At 43.3% G+C, this 24134-nt stretch overlaps 1 protein-coding gene across 1 annotated transcript in view; it reads left to right on the plus strand.

Annotated features, from left to right (window-relative positions):
* LOC135548252 (phosphatidylinositol transfer protein beta isoform-like) overlaps window positions 1-23448 on the plus strand; it is a 29333-nt gene extending 5885 nt beyond the window's left edge. Inside the window, exons 2-10 of the mRNA XM_064977647.1 lie at window positions 2147-2177; window positions 5702-5847; window positions 7719-7810; window positions 8436-8443; window positions 9868-10026; window positions 17778-17855; window positions 18038-18148; window positions 18277-18399; window positions 21016-23448. Of these exons, the coding sequence (XP_064833719.1) occupies window positions 2147-2177; window positions 5702-5847; window positions 7719-7810; window positions 8436-8443; window positions 9868-10026; window positions 17778-17855; window positions 18038-18148; window positions 18277-18399; window positions 21016-21066 (799 nt within the window). The 3' untranslated portion in view covers window positions 21067-23448. The remainder of the gene's footprint in view (window positions 1-2146; window positions 2178-5701; window positions 5848-7718; window positions 7811-8435; window positions 8444-9867; window positions 10027-17777; window positions 17856-18037; window positions 18149-18276; window positions 18400-21015) is intronic.
* The last annotated feature ends 686 nt before the right edge of the window (window positions 23449-24134 follow it).

Below are 24134 nucleotides of genomic sequence, written 5' to 3' on the forward strand. Positions count from 1 at the left end.
CTGTGAGACACCCTAAGACGGTGCTATAGGAAGACAGGGCGGACAGCTGATCGTCCTCGCAGTGGCAGACCACGTGTAACAAGACCTGCACAGGATCGGTACATCCTGACATCACACCTGCGGGACAGGTACAGGATGGCAACAACAACTGCCTGAGTCACACCAGGAACGCACAATCCCTCCATCAGTGCTCAAACTGTCTGCAATAGGCTGAGAGAGGCTGGATTGAGGGCTTGTAGGCCTGTTGAAAGGCAGGTCCTCACCAGACATCACCGGCAACAATGTTGCCTATGGGCACAGACCCACCGTCGGTGGACCAGACCGGAATGGCAAAAAGTGCTCTACACTGACGAGTCGCGGTTTTGTCTCACCAGGGGTGATGGTTGGGTTTACGCTTATCGTCGACGGAATGCAGTGTGTCACAGCATCATCGGACTGAGCTTGTTCTCATTTTAGGCAATCTCAACGCTGTGCGTTATAGGGAAGACATCCTCCCTCATGTGGTACCCTTCCTGCAGGCTCATCCTGACATGCTCAATGGGATTGAGATCCGTGTTCTTCACTGGCCATGGCAGAACACTGACATTCCTGTCTTGCAGAAAATCACATACAGAACGAGCAGTATGGCTGGTGGCATTGTCATGCTGAAGGATCATGTCAGGATGAGCCTGCAGGAAGGGTACCACATGAGGGAGGAGGATGTCTTCCCTGTAATGCACAGCGTTGAGATTGACAACAATGTTTGGAGGAAAGAGGGGGATGCTTGCAAGCCGAAGAACACCATCCCAGCTATGAAGCAGGGGGTGGCAGCATCATGTTGTGGGGGAGCTGTGCTGCAGGAGGGACTGGTGCACTTCACAAAATAGATGGCATCATGAGGCAGGAAAATTATGTGAATATATTGAAGCAACATCTCAAGACATCAGTCAGGAAGTTAAAGCTTGGTCGCAAATGGGCCTTCCAAATGGACAATGACCCCAAGCATACTTCCAAAGTTGTGGAAAAATGGCTTAAGGACAACAAAGTCAAGGTATTGGAGTGGCAATCACAAAGCCCTGACCTCAAACCTATAGAAAATTTGTGGGCAGAACTGAAAAAGCATGTGCGAGCAAAGAGGCCTACAAACCTGACTCAGTTACACCAGCTCTGTCAGGAGGAATGGGCCAAAATTCACCCAATTTATTGTGGGAAGCTTGTGGAAGACTACCTGAAGAGTTTGACCCAAGTTAAACAATTTAAAGGCAATGCTACCAAATACTAATTGAGTGTATGTAAACTACTGACCCACTGGGAATGTGATGAAAGAAATAAGAGCTGAAAGTCATTGTCTACTATTATTCTGACAATTCACATTCTTAAAATAAAGTGGTGATCCTAACTGACCCAAGACAGGGGATTTTTAATAGGATTAAATGTCTGGAATTGTGAAAAACTGAGTTTAAATGTAGTTGGCGAAGGTGTATGTAAACTTCCAACTTCAACTGTATATGCTGCCCCCGTGTTTACATATGAGGGAAGCTGCTCTAAGAGGTGAGGTAAATGGAGGAAGCAGCTATCGGCCTAGGTAATACAGTTGGGTGATATAGCTATTCCCAAAAGGCTTGAACATTTATAAAGAACTGTGTCTGAATAAGCACCCAAATAAAATGTTCAACTGAAGTCAACTGTGTGGAGAAATTGTCAGTTCATTGGAGCTCCTCCCTAATAGAATGTGTTCAGCTCAGTGGTCTAGATGATGAACAGACAAGTCTCACTATGTGCGGGGTTACTGGAGGTCACTCCTGGCTCTGGTTCAACTCAGCCAAGTCAGGCTGAGGTGTGCAGGTGGACATTTTATTGGGATGAATCTTGTCTTGGCTATACCGTTAAAATGTTTTTATCATTAAAACAGAAATGAGCTGTTTTAATTTAAGCCATAAGTTTAGCAGTGTGGTTAGGGTTAGATGTTATGACTTTGTGGCTAGGCCAGCTAGTTACCACCCTGCAGGGCTGCCTCCAGGACATGTTTCCTCCCAATAAATGCCAACCTGCCTGAGGCATGAGTTGTGGTGTTCTGCAAGGGAATGGTTTCTGGTCTCTTTGTGTGACACTGGTAGAAAGTTTATTTCTTCTGTTTGCTGATTTTAATTTTTTTACTCTCTCACAGCCGCGTGATCCTACCGATCTCTGTGCAAGAGGTGAGTAACACGATGTCATTACCCACGTACACACCACCCCATTTTTTTGTTGTTGCTAGTTTCCTGCTTTCATGTAAGTGTACATGCATGAAAGCAGGTCATAAATGCTGTTTGCCTTGATATTACCTTCTTCTGAGAAGCTATTTGTCAGACATGTCTTTCTCTCCACTGCATTCCATTTACCCCTATTTCTCGGGGTCATGCTGCCGTCAGTGTTTTAACTCCAGCCTTGAGAGATGTGATGTTCTCCTGCAGCATGGGATGTAACAGCAGCAGCCCATAAAGGTTTTAGTGCAGTTCTCAGTGTGACAGCTGTAACGTCATCATCCTGGTGGGGTCAATTTATCCTGACAGTAAAGGCTATTTACCCAAAGAGTCAGGCTCTACTAACTGAAGGAGACGATTCAATCACCTAACTTCCATGTAAAGATTTACCTCGGGCGGCAGGTGTCCCAGCAGTTAAGAGAGTTGGGTAAATAAACTAAAGGTTGCTGGTTCAAATCCCAGAGTGAACTAGGTGAAAAATCTGTATGTTCCCTAGATCAAGGCACTTAACCCTAATTGGTCCTGTAAGTCACTCTGGAGAAGTGTCTGATAAATGACTCAAATGTGTGGTTGTAATTCCAACTACTATAGTTGTTAAATGTATTAATGACATGGAGTAAGTTGGCCTTTATTGATCCCCAGGCAGAGTTGTAGATGTCCCCTTTTACCAGTAAAACATAATCAAAACCTATTTCTTTCACTAACTTGCTGTGCTGTTTCGTTGTTAATTTCATGTCACAACGATTCAGCGATACGTATGCTATGATGCTGGTGAAGTTGTCTGGCGCACCTACAGTGCTGGTCATTAAAAAAATGCCAGCTAGCTCATGGATGCAAAAATTTTCTTCCCCAAAAACATAGCAAAACGACATCTGTTTCAGTAACTATAGGTAGCTAGCTAACTATATAGCTAGGTGTCATCTAAAATAACTCTAATTTATAGGACAGTTCTTAGTTGATTAATGGTGGTTGGACCCATCTATGTGAAGCTAGCCACAATAAGGATTAGCCACAATAGAGGACTTTGCGGTTAGCCTTCAAAATAAAAGTATGTCATTGACAGTAATGCAAATTAATACAAATAATAGAATTATGCCATAATTGAATAGATAATGCTAAACGAGATTGGGATGTTGTTTATATAAAATCAACAAAATACATTTTGTTAGTTTGACAAAATTCAGTTGAAATCACACTGGATATATTATACTTTAGACTTGCATTGGGGCATACTTATTTCACTGTACAGCCTTACCTATGGATTGTGGATAAATGGAATGGGATATCCATCTACTCAGTGATACCCAGAGACCATTAGCGTCGTAGCTCTTATTGCGGGACTCTGAAACAACTGTGAATTGAGCAACATCTATTGTTAACCTATGTGTATTGAATACTATTCCTGAGGAAAAACAATACTGTGTGAATGTTTTAGTCTGATAACTCTGAGGAGGACGTTGGGGAAAAAATATCTTTGGTATTGAGTAGACTGATACCCCATTTCATTGATCCCCAATCCTTAGGTAAAACTGTATAGTGCAATATGAATGTCAATACACACAATAGGCTGACTGGGGAGGGGATTTCACACACAGTCACAGTCCCGCGAAAGAGCTACACCGCGAATATTTGCATAAACTCAGTTGTGTTCTGTGGGTGTCACCGAGTAGATTGATACCCCATTTCATTGCTTCACATTCCAGCCTTGTTTAACATTATCTAGTCTAAATATGGCATGATTCCACCCCTCTGTGTCACTTTCAAAGAGGTACCTTTATTTTGAAGGCAAAACGCAAATTCCACTATTGCGCCTAATCCTTATTGTGGCGAGCTTCACAACACATAACCCAGTCCGGTCGAGCCTCACTACCCAGATGAAGCTAACTGACTGCTTATAACGTTAGCTTTGGGCAACAGGGTTAAGTAGCAGGCTAGCTATTTATTTTCATGAACTGAAGTTCAATTTCAACAGGCGAACAACAAGTGGCAACCTAGCTAATACTTACTCACAAGGATTCCTAAATCATTGCTAAGAATAATGAAATTGACTGCAGTTTCTACTGGTCATTGTTTTCAGTCTGGTTGTATTGGTGCTCGTTAGGTACCAAGCTAAAACTAGCCAGCTAACCCAGAAGTTGCGGTCGAACAAACAATGCTTTATTACCAATGTGGTGTTGTAAACACGTCGTTCGTGGCTGGTGTTTGCTTGTTTGCAGACTTTTTGTACAGCTTTGACAGTGCTACTTATTAGTAGTGGTGGTGCTTGGCTTGCACATGCAAATTCAGAACACACAACATTCTATAATGGTAGTGTGTTATTTGACGTGTCAAATAGTGTTATTTGACACGCAAAGACCCAAACGGCGTTCCATAGTATGTCCTGAAGCTAATAGCAGTGACGCTATTACTGTGTAACTCCGGTAGGGCAACGTGTACCGGTGCTCGACCAGTCAGCGAAAGCCAACATCACCCACGACGGAGAACAGTTGATTGTCAAGATCAATGAATTCCATTATCTTGGAGGTAATGGAATTCACCTTTGTGTTAGGAATGAAACTAGGCATAGGGCCGATACCGATTTTGGCATTTTTAGCTAATATCGGCCGATTCCAATATGTTCCCCGATATATCGTGCATCCCTACCCTGTGTGTGTGTGTGTCTTGTTTAAAGAAAAACAGGATGGATGGGGGTCAGATTTGGTCCGGTGACTGTATTGGACCTCTCTCTATGGCACTGTCAATGTTCTCTCTATCTCGTTCTCCCCCAAACAATTCACAGATTTGTGTTGTCCTGCTCCGAGCCCATAAAGTCACAACCTCCGTCCTGATATGTTTAGTGTAACCTTTATTTAACTAGGCAGGTCAGTTAAGAACAAAGTATTATTTACAATGACTGCCTACACCAGCCAAACCCAGATGACGCTGGGCAAATTGTGCGCCGCCCTATGGGACGCCCAATCACGGCCAGTTTTAATACAGCCTGGATTCGAGCCATGGTGACTGTAATGACGCCTCTAGCACTGAGATGCAGTGTCAACTTAGTGAATGTAAATTTCTGACCCACTGGAATTGTGATACAGTGAATTATAAGTGAAATAATCTGTCTGTCAACAACTGTTGGAAAAATGACTTGTCATGCACAAAGTAGATGTCCTAACCGACTTGCTAAATCTATAGTTTGTTAACAAGAAATTTGTGGAGAGGTTGAAAAACTAGTTTTAATGACTCCAACCGAGGTGTATGTAAACTTCCGACTTCAACTGTACGTTTTCCAACCTACTCTGTGAATGTTTTAAATTATGTATTCGTGTGTTATTAGTTTAGGCACACTGTTTGTCCATTGTTGTGATCAGATCAAATTTGATGACCAATTTATGTAGAAGTCCAGGTAATTCCAAAGGGTTCACATACATACTTTTTCTTGTCAGTGTATATATTATGTGACCAGTTTCTCTGTGCTCTCTTTTTCTGTGTTGCAGTACCAAGTTGGTCAGCTGTTCACCGTAGCTGAGGCCAGTAAGAATGAGACGGGGGGAGGAGAAGGCATTGAGGTGCTGATTAATGAACCCTATGAGGAAGAGGGAGAGAAGGGACAGTACACACATAAAGTTTACCATCTGAAGAGGTACAGTAGTACATGCACACAGACATACATCTGCCACCTAAGAGATGCATACACTGGGTGAGAATGAAGAGGAGAATACAGATACGCACACAAACACACAAATGCAAGGTTTCCCAAACTCGGTCCTGGGGCCTGCCCTGGGTGCATGTTTTGTTTTTGCCCTAGCACTACACAACTGATTCAAATAATGAAAGCTTGATGATGAGTTGGTTATTTGAATCAGCTATGTAGTGTTAGGGCAAAAGCCAAAACGTGCTCCCAGGGTGGGCCCCAGGACCGAGTTTGGGAAACCCTGCAATAAGGCTGCGTTTTGCCTAATTGACCCTTCGCTAAGGCTTTCCACAGAATTGTGGGCAACCAATCGCTTGGTTGTTAAACAAGCTAGAGTCCCCTCTCCTCAGATAAGCTCTTGTTTCAAATGCATGCAACCCAATGAGGACAATGGCAAAAACTGAATTTTCATTTAAAAAAAGGATTGTTCAAATGGCTAAATAATTTAACAGCGCAGCAGGGGTACTTGCGACTGTGAGTCATGAAATGCTGAGCCTGATGGAATATTTTTTGAATCCGGAATTATGCATTTGTTTCATTGTTTGATAGCTGGTTAGCTAGCTCTGTCTCATTGACCATCATTAAAAACATTGCTAACATTAGCTAGCTAGCCAGTTAATATATTTTGTTTTCTCCAAATGTACAGTGCTTTCGGTAAGTATTCAGACCCCTTGACTTTTTCCACATCAAACTACACATAATGACAAAGCAAAAACATGCTTAGAATTTTTTGAAAATGTATTTAAAAAATATAAGAAACGGAAATACCTTTTTTACATAAGTATTCAGACACTTTGCTATGAGACTCAACATTTCTTGAAACCTGTTTTCGCTTTGTCGTTGGGTTTAAAAAAACCGCTGTAACCTAGCAAAATGGGAAGGGGTCTGAATACTTCCCGAATGCACTGGATGTCATCTGCTGTCAATGTCAGGATACGATTTGAGAGCACTAGTTGGCTCCAAAAGTGGTTAGTAACTTTGACTGCATGCTGATAGCGCATTCCGAGCGGCTATCCGCACTAAAATAGATTTGTATTATTTTTCTCCCCAACTTTGTGGTATCCAATTGGTAGTTACAGTCTTGTCTCATCGCTGCAACCTCCGTACGGACTTGAGAGATGCGAAGGTCGAGAGCCTTGCGTCCTCCGAAACACAACCAAGCCGCACTGCTTCTTGACACAATGCCCATTTAACCCGGAAGCCAGCCGCACCAATGTGTCAAAGTAAACACCTTACACCTGGCAACCGTGTCAACATGCACTGTGCCTGGCCCGCCACAGGAGTCACTAGTGCGCGATGGGATAAGGACATCTCTGCCAGCCAAACCCTCCCCTAACCCTGATGACGCTGGGCCAATTGTGCGCCACCCCATGGGTCTCCCGGGCGCGGCCGGCTGAGACAGAGCCTGGGCTCGAATCCAGAATCTCGTGGCACAGCTAGCACTGCGATGCAGTGCCTTAGACCACTGCCCCACTCGGGAGGCCTACTAAAATACATTTTACCATGTTCCCGTGAAGCAATTGTAATGACAGTCCACTACAACATACCCGAGAGTCTCCTGATTAGCAAGGGGTAGTCTGCTTAATTTTTTATTGTGTATTAGAAACACAGTTTGAGGTCATTGTGATGGGTTTTCTCAAGAATTTTGAATGGGCAATTGAGCTTCCCGGGAAAATGTTGACCAAGGTAGTGACAATAGCCAAGGATCAATTATTGGCAAAAGCGATGATCTGATTGGTCAAAAGATCTGAGTTGGACTGCCTGTGTAAATGCAGCCATACGCACTCAGCTGATTGACTCCTGTCTCTCTCTCCTTGCAGTAAAGTCCCAGGCTGGTTGAGGTATATTGCACCAGAGGGAGCATTAGTTTTCCATGAAAAAGCCTGGAATGCCTACCCATACTGTCGCACCGGTGAGTACCACAACTCTAGTTTAAACACTCAATTGAGCCCATCTCTGATTGGGACTGGCTTGCAAGAAGATACCAACCCTACTGTTGGTTTACAATCAGCTGCACTGGGGTCGGAACGTAATCATGGTTACATTAAGACATGAGCCGGTGCAAGATATGGGACGGAAAATGTACCTCAATGCAGGGATGGGGATATGCCACTGGACTCCAAATGTTACCTTTATCCACACTGCTCCATCATCCTCATGCTAGCTAGCAGTACCCGCAGCAGCCATTATGGAATGGCAGGTCACGTTGAACAAAAGGAGCTGATTGGCCGACACTGCCATTGCAAAATGATAGCAGTATTTCAATCTTCTCCACGTAGCAGTGTGGATAAAGGTACAATTTGGAGTCCAGTGGCATATCCCATCCCTGCATTGAGGTACGTTTTCCATCCCATGTCGCACGTCGGGTTTAAATGTGTCTTAATGTAACCATGATTGTGCTCAGTATTAACAAGCATAACGGCAGGGTCGGCATCTTCTGGCAAGGTACTGGCCTACATTGTAATTTGTCACTTATTTTATTGAAAGTAAACTGTTTCCCTTTTTCTTCTGTTGCTTGTTTTCTCCATCTGCTGCAGTTATAACGGTGAGTAGTGAGTGAACTGACACAAACACATGCACACTGGGGCCTTGCGGTTAAGAGAGTTGGGCCAGTAACGGAAAGGTCGCTGGTTCGAATCCCTGAGCCGGCAAGGTGGGAAAGTCTGCTCTTCTGCCCTTGAGCAAGGCAGTTAATCCCCAAAAACTGCTATACGGGCGCCGATGACGTTGATTAAAGCAGTCCCCCCCCACCTCTCTGATTGAGGGGTTGATTTAAATGCGGAAGACACGTTTTGGTTGAAATGCGTTCTTGTGCAACTGACTAGGTATCTCCCTTTCTCATATTCCCCCAGCTATTGTCTGTGTGGGCTAGGTTTGTTGTGTGAATGTATTTGAGACACTCGATCCCATTAGTGACTTATGGCGTGGTGGCGTTGTGTAGCTAGCTATGTTGCTAATGCTATCACACCACAGTTAGCTAGGCAGAGTGAAGTAGTGCATTATCCAGCCATGCCGTTTCAGCCTGTTGAGGGAAAACTTGTTTGAGGAATTAGGCAGAAGTCATCTATCAGCCCTAAGAGGTTTATTCAAGCAATTACAAGGAAGATCCCTGTCAGGATGAACCCGGAGGGTGACCTTCAGGACACACTGGAAAGGAATTCTCAGCATATACCACAGCGGATCTCAAAGATTTTACAATCAGTCTTTATAGAAGTAATTTACACAATGAACTGCTTACCCCTCCAAGGGGGAGGCGAGCTTACAAAAGAGATAAGGGGTAATTGGTTCCACTTCCATAGAAAAAACATACGAATGAGAACAGGTTCTAACCAGTTCTCACAGCCTATATGTCTTAAGATAGAGGAGTGATAGGATCTTTAAAGCCAAACCAGAGGAAACTAGATTTCTGCCTCGCTAGGTTTTTAGTGTCCGAAAGATATGAGCCAGTAATAAATCTCTTCCATGTGCAGTATGTAAAGGGTTTACTGGACAGGTGTGGGAAATGACTGGTGACTAGTACTATTCAACAACATACTGTGGCATTAGACTGTAACAAAACCATTTTGCACCCACAAGTCCAAACAGATAATCAGTTAATTAGCTTAGCTGTGGGGTTTAAATAGGCCTTAGGCATCCCAGGACTCCATGCAAGACTTTCTCAGTATGAGATTCCCATTGGTTCTCCATTCAAGGCATTCTCAAGCTTGCAATTGGCTGACATTTTAAGGCTACTATATAGAGGAAGTGAACACTAAAGCCTTCTTGGAATTAGTATCCTTCCCACCACAGAATCCATAGAATCAACTTATCAACCATTTGGAATGGTACACCCAACATGGCCACCATCCTGACCCACATCAGCAAGAATGAATTTATGCTTTGCCAGGCTAGATTAAAACATGGACAGAGATTTGATTTGTCTCCTTTTCTTTCATTGCTCACTTTTCTTTTCTCCTCCTCTCCCTCCAGAACGAGTATATGAAAGATGACTTCCTGATAAAGATTGAGACGTGGCACAAACCTGACATGGGAACTCTAGAAAACGTGCATGACTTGGATGGTCCTACGTGGAAGACAGTGGAGGTGATTCCCATCGACATCGCAGACAAAGATGTGGTGGCCCATGGGGTGAGTGGGCGTACGCGCACACACCATTTGAATACGTGGAACACTATTTGAAAAAATGGATCATTCCTCTATTGCGCATCAGACCTGACTATTGGCTAAAGCAGTGAGTTTTTAACCACTCAGCCATGTTAGATCAGTGACATCAAGATGGCTCTTTTCCCAAGTGGTAATGTAGTCTGTCCCCTGTCCCAGGCACTGATGGTTATATCACCAGGGTATTTGTCTCCCCCATGTGGAGGAGTTGTGTCACTGCATGTTGACTGGTTGTCTCTGCCAGTCTACCTCCCTGCCAGAATCCCCCCCCCCCCCTTTCGCATGAACGTGCACTCACTCAATTCTTCATTGCTGCGACTTGCTAGTTGAGATTTCTGATCATGTTAGGCTGCGTTTCATTTTATGTTGGTTTGATCACGGGGGAGGCACTAGTATTATCTGCAGTTTTCGGTTTGGCTAACACATTTGAAACAAATAGTCTATAAATAAATCTCTTTGCCAAAATTCGGCATCTCTCCCATGTCTTATTTGACTACTAGTTGTTCTGAAATGTTTATTGCTTGCCTGTGTGCCACAGAAAGTATTTGACTCTAGCCACAAATTTAAGGAAATTAGAAGGGGGGGGGGAGTTCGGTAAGGCTATTTTCTAATGTCCTTAATTTTGTGGCTAGAGTCAAATACTTTCTTTGGCACACACTACTGGTCAACATGAGCTAGAAAAATTATTCTGAAGTGTGTCAGGCCTTGCAGTCCCAAGCTGGAAGGGGTGGGGGTGGAATTTCTGCAGGCAAGAAAATGGCCTTGCCGAACCCCCCCTTCTAATTTCCTTAATTTTGTGGCTGGTGTCATACTTTGTGGCACACATCAGAGTCAAATACTTTCTATAGAACAAACTTCACGTCAGGATAGGCAACCGAAAATAATAATAATGTATGTGTGCTATATTAAACATAGAGGAGGGAGGCAAGCAATGAACATTTCAGAACAACTACTAGTTGAATAAGACATGGGAGAGATAACGAATTTTGGCAAAGAGATTTATTTATAGACTAATACACTTGAAACAAAAAGCCAAGCCGAAAACTGCAGACATTACTAGTGTCTCCCCCGCGATCAAACAACCATAAAAAATCTAATGAAACGCAGCCTGACATGATCAGAAATCTCAACTAGCGTTGCAAGTTGCAGGGTGGGGGATTTTGTCAGGGGGGAGATTTTCAGCACAACACAAGTTCCTTGTTAGTCGCACAGTCTGCTCCTCTAACGTTTGTGTTACGTGCTTCTGTCCATGAAAGATTCCTGCCAGTCTAGTGTCATTCCTAGTCCTGTGTCTGCTGCTGTTAGCCTGGCAGCCCATTCCTGTCCTCCAGAGGATAGGCACTGTGTAGAAACTCTGATCTATACATCACCTTACTGACATACCGCTGACATGCCATATTGTACAGGACCTAACATAACAGCTTCATCAGGAGATTTCTGCTAGTAGACTTGACCCTGTGTAGTAGTGATGGATACAATTACGTATCGCAATATCATTTTTGGGACAATCGATATTTGACTCGGAGTATAGATTTGTACATGTTTTGTTACTATAGGTAGTTATCTAGCACTAGTCGTCTGTACCTACACCAAAACTCCAGTATTTTTCATCCTATAGCTTGTTCCCCATCTTCTTTATAAATAATGAGCCAACATGTTTCAGCACTTTTATTTCCTTAACTGACCAAAACTCGAGTGGTGTGTCTTTCAGAGAGCTGCCCTCTGGTGGTGCACAGCGCTCACATCTGATTCAGTACATCAATGGCTGTGGTCCAAACACTTTAAAGACACACCCTATCCCTTCAGCCCTCATATTAAGTGGACACTTCTGATGACGTATCATGACATCTGATGAGTATACACTTGCAGGGCGAGGGAGGAAGGAATGAGTTTTAAATGGACCGCCCTCGGCTGGAAATTCGTCACTCGATCATCCTGTGATTGTGTTTTCAGCCAGCGGTAGATTGTGGTGCTTATATGCGCTACAGTCAATTATGAGTGCATGTCTACTTATATTAAATATATCATCATTAATATACGCCTGCTGTATGATAGCTAGCTAACGTTAGCCTGCCTAGCGGGAACTTCTGAAGGAAAAACATTTTTTTCCTACAATTTCCAAAAGATAACCAAACAAAAACATATTTACTTTTTACATAGTAGCAAAATTTCTAGCTTATTTGCATTTGTTTTTTCTTACACTTGTATGTTGGCTTCTCCATTGTTGTTTTTAAGTTTTTGCAGATTTTTCTTAGCGGATGTACAATCGTCGCAAATTGAATTATGGTGAGTTTCAGGCCCGGAGTGAACATAATTGTACACTCGCAAAGCCGACTAAAAACGAGGGCTTAGGGGCTTACGTTGTAAAGTTCCCTTGCTTGGCTAATCATTTGGACCACCCTCCAAGATGGCGACGGGGATTCCCCAGGGACATAAGGTGGACGAGGGTGTGTCTTTTTAAGTGTTTGGACCGCAACCAATGACTAGAACAAAATGGATGGGCGTCCCCAAGCACTGTAGCTGAGAAACCAGCTCTTCTGTGTCTGTAGTGTTAGTCTCATGTACAATACTGACTGACCACTCAGACGGTAGTGTACCAGGACTACAGTGCAGTTGCTCCTGTACAGTACCCACAGCAGCCATGTAATAACACGAGGGGATCAGTGGTAGGGCCACGCCTTAATCTGAGGGGCCATCTGCTGCAGGTATACACACAGGTCTGACGGATACAAATAGGGACAAGAGGAGAGCCTGTGTGTGGTTGTGTCTGCCATCATGCTGCTCCAATGGCTTTCCTGCATCATAAGGGCATGGCGTTGATCTCTGTTCCCCAGAGCGTCATATCATACCACGCCTTAATCTGAGGGGCCATCTGCTGCAGGTATACACACAGGTCTGACGGATACAAATAGGGACAAGAGGAGAGCCTGTGTGTGGTTGTGTCTGCCATCATGCTGCTCCAATGGCTTTCCTGCATCATAAGGGCATGGCGTTGATCTCTGTTCCCCAGAGCGTCATATCATCCACTCTTCTGATTCTACACACAATATGTGAAAATGAAGAAATATGGAGCGGCTTCATTCCAGATACTATTAACTCAATGAACAATAGTATATATACAACTCCATGTCATGAGTTTCCCTGTGTGCATGTTCTCAGCTGCAGGACTAGAATGGAGCTGTACTGTGTATATATATTGTTGTCAGTATCAGGGTTTCTATTAGGAAAATGTTGCACTGCACAAGTTACCTTGAGATTTGTATTTATTGGACATTTGAGAAATGTATCAGTCATCCATATGCATTGGGTGCGTACCCATTAAGCCATCCACTCGCACAGCCAGCGCCATCATATTGGCTAAATGAGCCTCATGTACATGTCCTTAAAAGCAGCCTATAGCTAATTACAGAAACACTATTCCTTGTTTTGATGTGTAGCATATGCAAAAAAAATTACTTTCCTAAAACAATAATTGTCCCAACTCACGGTTCAGCTGTCGGAGATTTGACCTCTAATTAGGCCTATATTAATGCCATAACAAAGGGGTTCAATACTTATTGGGCCAAGACATTTTAGATTTTCATTTTTTAGCAATTTGTAACAATTTCAAAAACATAATTACACTTTATGGGATATTGTTTGTAGGCCAGTAATTTTCTTTCTTCGATTTTAAACTCAGGCTGTAACACAACAAAATGTGGAAAAGGTCGAGGGGTGTGAATACTTTCTGAAGGCCCTGGGCATACTGTAGGGCGCACTGTATTAGCTCAGCTGCCGCGTACCCATGTTAATTCAGTACTGGTACTCTTTGTACATAGCCTCATTATTGTTGGATTCAAAATTGTTAGTATTTTTCTTTTTTTTAGCAAATATTTTTCTAACAACAGGTGTAGCAGTTGAAAAGTATTTGGCACATGTGACCAATATAATTGTATTTGAGTAGCCAATCTGACAAGTATAAAGAAATGAATGTGGAAGTCGTAGAAATATGCCTGCGGTATGCTATCTCTCTGGGGCTAAGCGTAAGCTTCTCTACATGACCAAATAGTATGTGGACACCTGCTTGTCGAACATCTTATTCCACAATCATGGGTATTAATATGGATTTGGTCCCCCCATTTGCTGCTATAACAGCCTCCACTCTTCTGGGAAGGTTTTCCACTAGATATTGGAACATTGCTGCAGGGACTTGTGGCCAAATGGAAGCAAGAGCATTAGTGAGGTTGGGCGATAAGGCCTGGCTTACAGTCAGTGTTCCAATTCATCCCAAAGGTGTTTGATGGGCTTAAAGTCAGGGCTATGTGCAGGACAGTCAAGTTCTTCTACACTGATCTTGACAAACCATTTCTGTATGGACCTCACTTTGTGCATGGGCACATTGTCATGCTGAAACAGGAGAGGGCCTTTCCCAAACTATTGCCACATAATTAGAAGCACAGAATTGACTACAATGTCATTATATGCTGTAGCGTTAAGATTTCCTTTCACTGGAACTAAGGAGCCTGAACCATGAAAAACAGCCTCAGACCGTCTATTCCTCCTCCACCAACTTCACAGGGGCACTATGCATTTGGGCAGGTACCGTTCTACTGGCATCCACCAAACTCCCATCTGGCCGGCAGACTGCTAGATGGTGAAGTGTGAGTCATCACTCCAGAGAAGGCATTTCCACTGAGTCCAATGGCGGCGAGCTTTACACCACTCAAGCCGACACTTGGCATTGTACATGGTGATCTTAGGCTTGTGTGTGATCTTAGGCAGCTGCTCGGCCATGGAAACCCATTTCATGAAGCTCCCGACGAACAGTTCTTGTGCTGACGTTCCAAACTGCCTCTGGAAGCAACTCGGTACTGAGTGTTCTAACCGAGGACAGACGATTTTTACGAGCTATGCGCTTCAGTACTCGGCGGTCCCGTTTGCTGAGTTTGTGTGGCCTACCACTTCGCAGCTAAGCTGCTGTTGCTCAGACATTTTCACTTCATAATAACAGCACGTACAGTTGACCGGGGCAGCCCTAGCAGGGCAGACATTTTCACTTCATAATAACAGCACGTACAGTTGACCGGGGCAGCCCTAGCAGGGCAGACATTTTCACTTCATAATAACAGCACGTACAGTTGACCGGGGCAGACATTTTCACTTCACAATAAACAGCACGTACAGTTGACCGGGGCAGCCCTAGCAGGGCAGACATTTTCACTTCATAATAACAGCACGTACAGTTGACCGGGGCAGACATTTTCACTTCACAATAAACAGCACGTACAGTTGACCGGGGCAGCCCTAGCAGGGCAGACATTTTCACTTCACAATAAACAGCACGTACAGTTGACCGGGGCAGCCCTAGCAGGGCAGACATTTTCACTTCACAATAAACAGCACGTACAGTTGACCGGGGCAGCCCTAGCAGGGCAGACATTTGAAGTACTGACTTGTTGGAAAGGTGGCATCCTGTGACGGTGCCACTTTGAAAGTCACTGAGCACTTCAGTAAAGCCATTCTACTGACAGTGTTTGTCTATGGAGATTGCATGGCTGTGTGCTCGATTTTATACACCAGTCAGCAACTGGTGTGGCTGAAATAGCCAAATCCACTCATTTGAAAAAAATATATATATATAATTTGAAAATATATATATATATATATATATATATATATATATACACACACACACACACACGACCATTCAAAGGTTTGGACTCACTTACAAATGTCCTTGTTTTTGAAAGAACATCAAATTGATCAGAAATAGTGTAGACATTGTTGATGTTGTAAATGACTATTGTAGCTGGAAATGGCAGATTTTTTTAATGGACTATCTACATAGGCGTACAGAGGCCCATTATCAGCAACCATCACCCCTGTGTTCCAATAACCAGTTGTGTTAGCTAATCCAAGTTATAATTTTAAAAGGTCAATTGATCATTAGAAAACCATTTTGCAATTATGTTAGCACAGCTTAAAACTGTGTGCTGACTAAAGAAGCAATGAAACTGGCCTTCTTTAATCTAGTTGATAATCTGGAGCATCAGCATTTGGGGGTTCGATTACCGGCTCAAAATGGCCAGAAACAAATAACTTTTATGAAATTCATCAGTCTATTCTTGTTCTGAGAAATGAAGGCTATTCCATGTGAGAAATTGCCAAGACACTGAAGATCTCGTACAACGCTGTGTACTACTCCCTTCACAGAACAGCGCAAACTGGCTCTAACCAGAATAGAAAGAGGAGTAGGAGACCCCGGTGCAGGACTGAGCAAGAGGACAAGTACATTAGTGTTGAGTTTGAGAAACAGATGCCTCACAAGTCCTCAACTGGTAACTTCATTAAACATTACCTGCAAAACACCAGTCTCAATGTCAACAGCGAAGAGGCGACTCCGGGATGCTTAATCTTTTCTTTTTATTGGCCAGTCAGAGAGATGGCTTTTCCTTTGCAACTCTGCATAGAAGGCCATCATACCAGAGTGGCCTCTTCACTGTTGACATTGAGACTGATTGATTGACAGACAGATGTACCTTTCTATTTGAGAGAGTAGCAGCGTATGTGGGGAGAGTGTGAAAGCTGAGCACATCATCTCTCCATCTGTGCCAACAGGATAGCTGTTTTCCAAGCAATCGTATTTTAAAATGTTATACAATCGGAAAACAGATTTTTCTCCTGGAGCATTTTCTTCCCCCCCAGAAAAGGGGAGAGGGAGAGAGTGGCTCGCTCGACACAGCTGCAGGCCTCAGCGAAACGGGCAGGCAGTCAAACACTTTCAGTACAGGATTCATGAGGATAATGTACTTTACTGTTTGACCAAATCATGATTTTAGCCTCCTAAAAAAGAGGATGTTTTTAATGAGGTGAATGAGTGCAGCCTGCACCGATGCGACCAATATAGTTGTAGTCTTGAGCCCTGCCTTGTAGGCTTTTCACTGTAGGCATACACTCCAACTTTCGTTTTACTTCAATGAAAAAGGCCTTCATCTTCGCAATCAATAATAGCCTAGGCCAAGTCTCTCTCTTTCGCTCTCTCCTCAGCTCTCTCCTCAGCTCTCTCCTCAGCAGAACGGCAGCCCCGGCTACAATTTTATTTATTGGCTTTTCATTTATTTTATCTACCAAAATCTGGAAATTACCGGCTAACGGAAACTCTGGTCAGTATGCATGTGTAATGCATTTTCTGTCCTACATGACTATAAATGGTTGTAATGTGTATATACACTGAGTGTACAAAACAGTAAAAATGCCTTCCAAAAATGGAGTTGTAACACCCCCTTTGCCCTCAGAACAGCCTCAATTTGTCAGGGGAGAGCATACAAGGTGTCAAAAACATTCCGCAGGGACGCTGCCCTATATTGACTGCAATGCTTCCAACAGTTGTGTCAAGTTGGCTGGATGTTCTTTGGTCCACCACCCATCCTTGATACACACGGTAAACTGTTGAGCGTGAAAAACCCAGCAGCATTACAGTTCTTGACACAAACCAGTGCGCCTGGCACTTGCTACCATACACTGTTTTAAAGAGGATTAAATCTTTTGTCTTGCCCATTCACCCTCTTGAGTGGCACACATACACAATCATTCTTAAACCTCCTTCCCTTCATCTATCCCGGATTGAAGTGGATTTAACTGGTGACGTCAATAAGGGATCATGGCTTTCACCTGGTCAGTCTGTCATGTACAGAGCAGGTTGTCGTTGTGTAAGGTATGTTTTTTGTTATTTACTACAGGATTATAAAGCAGAGGAGGATCCTGCTCTGTTCAAATCTACAAAGACAGGCAGAGGACCGCTCTCACCTGAATGGAAGGTACAGGATTTTACCTACTGTCACCATATATATCCCGTCTTGTCTGTGATAGTTAGTCATATTCACACACACACTACCGTGCTTCTCTCGTTTGTGGTGCTGGAGGTTAATGCACCAAAATCAACATTGTAGAAAATAAAAATACATTTGGCCTCATCCCTCCTGTGTTTCTCCTATGACAGAACGATCTGATGAACAAGACCGACTGTCCTAAGATGTGTGCCTACAAACTGGTCACTGTCAAGTTCAAGTGGTGGGGCCTGCAGACCAAAGTAGAGAACTTTATCCAGAAGGTACAATACTTTTATCTCTTTATCCTTTTCACATTTAGGGCTTCCAATGAGAAAAGACTGACACCTAATATTGTTGTTCTCTGGTCTCTCCTTTCCTTCTCTCTCCTCCCCCATCTTCCCTCCTTAAGCAAGAGAAGCGTATTTTCACTAACTTCCATCGCCAGTTGTTCTGTTGGATTGACAACTGGGTGGAGCTGACCATGGCAGACATCCGACGAATGGAGGAAGAGACCAAGAAAGAGCTGGAAGAGGTAACACACACAATTAATGTCTGCCATTTTTTTCATAGGTTTTAGACTTGTGCCTTGTTGTTTTTTGTGGTGCATAGATAGGGACAGATGATGAAAAGGTCACGAACACATAATTCCAGAGGCATTGAGGGATCAAGGACCACAATAAACAACAAATCACCTATCTAGGACTGACCGTGACCCTCACTAACCCCTATGGCCTTAACCTTTGACCCTCCTATGAAGCTCTCTGATTGGTCCAGCTGACAGTTCTACTCTGCTGCCTTTAGATGCGTGAGAAGGGCACCGTTAGAGGAACCTCGGCAACGGAAGAGTAACCCCGCCCCTATAGGTCAAAGGTCAGAGACAGGCTGAGTAAGTTCCCCAACAGGACACAGGAAATTACATCGTGGTGTTGGAGACTCATCCTGTACCTGCTCTCATCTCTCTCGATCCCCCCCATTAATTTGTTGCTCATCACGTTTTTCTCCCTTTTTCCGGCTGCATGTTGCCTTGCCTGTCTAATGAAACAATCTGCTTTTGGTTCAGTCTATCGTTTGTCTATGGTGGTTTTGGTTTTCTCTTTTTTCCCATGACGTCTGCATCCTGTCTCTCTGCAGTTCTGCTCCTCAGCTCCCGCTGCATGACTTCTTCTCCTTACCTCTTTGAAACCTTTTGTCCCCTTGCTGTCTTATTAACATGGTGTGGTCTGTATGTGTGTGGTTCCAGGTGTTGGGGCAGCGCTCCTCCCCTGTTGCTCTATGCCATCTTTCTGCATGTAACATGTTGCCTACAGATGGAAAGAGGAGAGTTTTCACTATGATGGAGATGGGTTGAAGTGATGTGACTGCTAGTAAAGAGGAAACATTATTCTCTATTTCATGAACTAAACATTGGCCATTAGTTCATAATGTAGTACGTTTAGCTGTTGTTACATTATATACAGTGCCTTGCGAAAGTATTCGGCCCCCTTGAACTTTGCGACCTTTTGCCACATTTCAGGCTTCAAACATATAGATATAAAACTGTATTTTTTTGTGAAGAATCAACAACAAGTGGAACGACATTTATTGGATATTTCAAACTTTTTTAACAAATCAAAAACTGAAAAATTGGGCGTGCAAAATTATTCAGCCCCCTTAAGTTAATACTTTGTAGCGCCACCTTTTGCTGCGATTACAGCTGTAAGTCGCTTGGGGTATGTCTATCAGTTTTGCACATCGAGAGACTGACATTTTTTCCCATTCCTCCTTGCAAAACAGCTCGAGCTCAGTGAGGTTGGATGGAGAGCATTTGTGAACAGCAGTTTTCAGTTCTTTCCACAGATTCTCGATTGGATTCAGGTCTGGACTTTGACTTGGCCATTCTAACACCTGGATATGTTTATTTTTGAACCATTCCATTGTAGATTTTGCTTTATGTTTTGGATCATTGTCTTGTTGAAGACAAATCTCCGTCCCAGTCTCAGGTCTTTTGCAGACTCCATCAGGTTTTCTTCCAGAATGGTCCTGTATTTGGCTCCATCCATCTTCCCATCAATTTTAACCATCTTCCCTGTCCCTGCTGAAGAAAAGCAGGCCCAAACCATGATGCTGCCACCACCATGTTTGACAGTGGGTATGGTGTGTTCAGGGTGATGAGCTGTGTTGCTTTTACGCCAAACATAACGTTTTGCATTGTTGCCAAAAAGTTCAATTTTGGTTTCATCTGACCAGAGCACCTTCTTCCACATGTTTGGTGTGTCTCCCAGGTGGCTTGTGGCAGACTTTAAACGACACTTTTTATGGATATCTTTAAGAAATGGCTTTCTTCTTGCCACTCTTCCATAAAGGCCAGATTTGTGCAATATACGGCTGATTGTTGTCCTATGGACAGAGTCTCCCACCTCAGCTGTAGATCTCTGCAGTTCATCCAGAGTGATCATGGGCCTCTTGGCTGCATCTCCTTGTATGAGCTGAAAGTTTAGAGGGACGGCCAGGTCTTGGTAGATTTGCAGTGGTCTGATACTCCTTCCATTTCAATATTATCGCTTGCACAGTGCTCCTTGGTATGTTTAAAGCTTGGGAAATCTTTTTGTATCCAAATCCGGCTTTAAACTTCTTCACAACAGTATCTCGGACCTGCCTGGTGTGTTCCTTGTTCTTCATGATGCTCTCTGCGCTTTTAACGGACCTCTGAGACTATCACAGTGCAGGTGCATTTATACAGAGACTTGATTACACACAGGTGGATTGTATTTATCAACATTGGATCATTCAGAGATCCTCACTGAACTTCTGGAGAAAGTTTGCTGCACTGAAACTAGAGGGGCTGAATAATTTTGCACGCCCAATTTTTCAGTTTTTGATTTAAAAAAGTTTGAAATATCCAATAAATGTCGTTCCACTTCATGATTGTGTCCCACTTGTTGTTGATTCTTCACAAAAAAATACAGTTTTATATCTTTATGTTTGAAGCCTGAAATGTGGCAAAAGGTCGCAAAGTTCAAGGGGGCCGAATACTTTCGCAAGGCATTGTATATATGATGGAAAGAGAGAATATGTTCACTCCATCACCTCAGTCTCTCCTACAGACACACATTTTGTCTTTCACTGTGTGACACATGCGTGACTATAATCTGTTTACTTCCTCCAACAGCTGCGTAGTTCAGGTCAGGTTCGAGGCATGAGTGCTGCTCACGAGCAGTGAGGTCGACCAACCAAACCCTTCCATGATGATGATGTCACCAAGCTCACAAAGAAGAGGAAGTCAGCTGCACTACTTCCTGTCTCCCATGATTCATATAGGGGTTTGTCCTGATTGGTCAATAGTAGTGTACCGACCCCCAATCACACGCCTCCTATTCACACTTAAAAAACGATTTGCACAGAAAGTAAATTTAAATTGCCAGTTAATTATGAGACAGGCTTCATTTGTATCCAAGCCAATCCTTTTAATCAGACTAGAATGTTATTTTACAGTCCTCAATATATGTTATAGTTTCCCCCTAAATTGGAAACGGATCACTTATTGGACCAATTTGTTTTTGTTGTAAGTATTTTGTTTCCTGTTGGATACTGTATCTGTCATGGCTCTAGTTGGCTTCATCCTTGTTTCGGTCTCCTCCCTCGAGACTAAGATCTGTATAAACCCTTATCCGAGGTGTAGGGGTCTGCAGACTTGTAATAAGTCCAAAATGGCACGCTATTCCATATAGTGCACTACTTCTGGCCAGAGGGCTTGGTCTGACATGGGTGCCATTTGGGAAGTTGATTTAGCACCTCAACCCCTGTCTGACAGGTGGCTGGAGGATGTTTTTTTGATTTGACCCTATCCGGGCCTGTAGCTATCTCTTGTAGAACATGGTTGAGTGGTTTGACATGCATGTATACGATTCTTGCCCTCTGACCGATTTTGTTGCCATTTGTTGTTGCATTGCTGTCCTTTGATCCGATGTGTTTTCCTTTTTAATGTGTTAAGGTTTTAAACATTTCATCCATTGTTTGCCCCAAGTGAGTGTTTGCTGAGTTCATACATTTCAGAGCTGCTAGATCAGCTGTCACTTGTACCTGTAGTTCAGGTGTCATTCTACTGGGATGATGGAGAACAGATGGAATTAAACCCTCCTGCCCCTTTTGCTTTCTGCTTACCTGTAGTCACGTCACTAATGACTTCGGGGCTAGAATTTGGTGGCGTTGAAATACTTAAAAGTATTTGATAGATACCCAGGTCTGCTGCACCGTTAAGAGGGACAGAAATAGATTGCCCTTGTGACTGATGTCTCTAGCTGTCCTGTGGGACAACCAGTTTCTACCACTGTAGTGTTGACTGTCCTCTTATTTCATATTCACGGTTATAAAACATGGTCAGGTCCACTCCAGAGGAGTAGTTCCCAAACTCTTTCCTGGGGCCCCCTGGTGGGGGGCAGGACCGTGTTTGGGGAAAACCCTGTTCTAGATGACCTCTATCTCCAGTACTGTAATTATATATAGTAGGGAGCTGGCTCAAATGGCACCCTGTTCCCTATATGTAGTGCACATATAGTAGATAGGGTGTTGAGGTTTAGAATAGGTTGTATTACTCTTGAAGTTTGTCAGATCAGTGGGCAGTCCAGACACTGCTCTGACAGGTTAGGATTGGAGAAAGTAATGTTCCTAGAGCTGTGACTTAGGTCAAATGTTCCGCTTTCAGCCATACTGTAGTTATTACCCCTGTGAATGTAGTGTGTCTATGGGATAATGCATGTCTTAGTATGCAAAGAAAATATTTTTGTGTGGATAATCACACATTCTCCATCAGCGCAACCATGTAGCTACCTGCTGCAGCATTACAGATAAGGATATTTGATGAAGTATCTACTTAAACTAACTGAGAATTGATAGTTTATCCCGTTATCTTGTTTTACATTTTGATCTCCAGGATCATGAAGCCTTGGAGTGAGAGAGACACTTAAAAGGATAAGTTGTATTCTTTTGTCCATTGTGTTTCTCCTATTTTTTTGGGATGTTTTTTGTTGTTGATTTTAGCCGTTCCTGTTGGGTCGCACAGCTGCATCTACACAGGCAGCCCAGTTGATATATTTTTCCCTCCACATCCCATCAGCTCATCTGGCTGGTCAAAAGATGAGAATTGGGCTGCCTGTGTAGATGCAGTCAATGTGACCCATAACGAGTCTTTATAGAAGTACCAGTGATGTGAGCCAGGGTTAGAAAGGCCTAATGGAGCATCACTTCACTCAGTCCTGGGGGTCCCCAGAGGTGCCCCTTTTTCATTCCATCCCTAAAACTGAATTAACTCGTTTTCACCAAGCCACTGATTACTTTAATCAGGTGTGTTAGTGATGAGCTGGAGAAAAACTGTGTACCCCCCCCCCAGGAATGGATTGAGAAACACTGGCCATCAGTCCATTGTATCTGTATGGTCATCATGCCTAAGCACTTGCAAAATAAATTTCAACAATGCATATAAATGTATATTTTCTGATCATGTAGTGAATGTAAAATGTTAATATTTTTGTTTTTCACAGCTTCTGAGCTGTGGCAAGGTCTAGACAATAACAGAATATCTATTAAAATTTAACACAAAACTCCACCCAGCGCTGTGCTATTGATTTGACATCACGATTGTGGTTCATCTACTACTGAATATACAGTTAATAAATAGCCTACTCTGTATTTTCAGAGACAAACATTGCTTCAAGACAAACTGATTTGTTAATTTTATATGACATTCCAGTGTTTTTGTTTTCCATTTTCTAGCAAAAGAGACAGGATGGGTATAAATTGATGGCACTCCAGATTGTCGAGCACTTCAATGAGTCTACTGACAGCCTCTAGAGAGGGTCCGGGGGTTTGAGGGGTCAGTGTGGGAGGATCAAACTGTTCAACGTACCTGCCCTCTCGTCCACGTCTTGTTTAAAAAGGATAAAATAAACCAAAGCCTATAGAGATCGATATTAGTCAGTCTCAGTGCCCCCGGATGTAAACATGTCTACTAGTTTAGGTCTCTTCAATATCGCTGTAGCGTTACAGATTGAGCCGACAAGCGTTTTGTTTTGCAGTCTCCCCTAAAAGATTTCCACATAACGGGATAATTTGGATAGCTTCGCCCCCATGTGTTTGCTAGCAAGCAGGCTAGGTATCAACTGCCAATCCAATAGGGGCTGGAAGCTATAGTGAGCTTTAATTGGTTAATAGCGTTGCGAGATCACAGAATTGCATGAAATTCAGCTTTCCCCAAATTCGATCCAACCATGTCCACGCTCCCTCGCCCCAAAG

Source organism: Oncorhynchus masou, chromosome 11 (genome assembly GCF_036934945.1).
Source record: "Oncorhynchus masou masou isolate Uvic2021 chromosome 11, UVic_Omas_1.1, whole genome shotgun sequence".
In the NCBI taxonomy this organism is placed as follows: domain Eukaryota; kingdom Metazoa; phylum Chordata; class Actinopteri; order Salmoniformes; family Salmonidae; genus Oncorhynchus; species Oncorhynchus masou.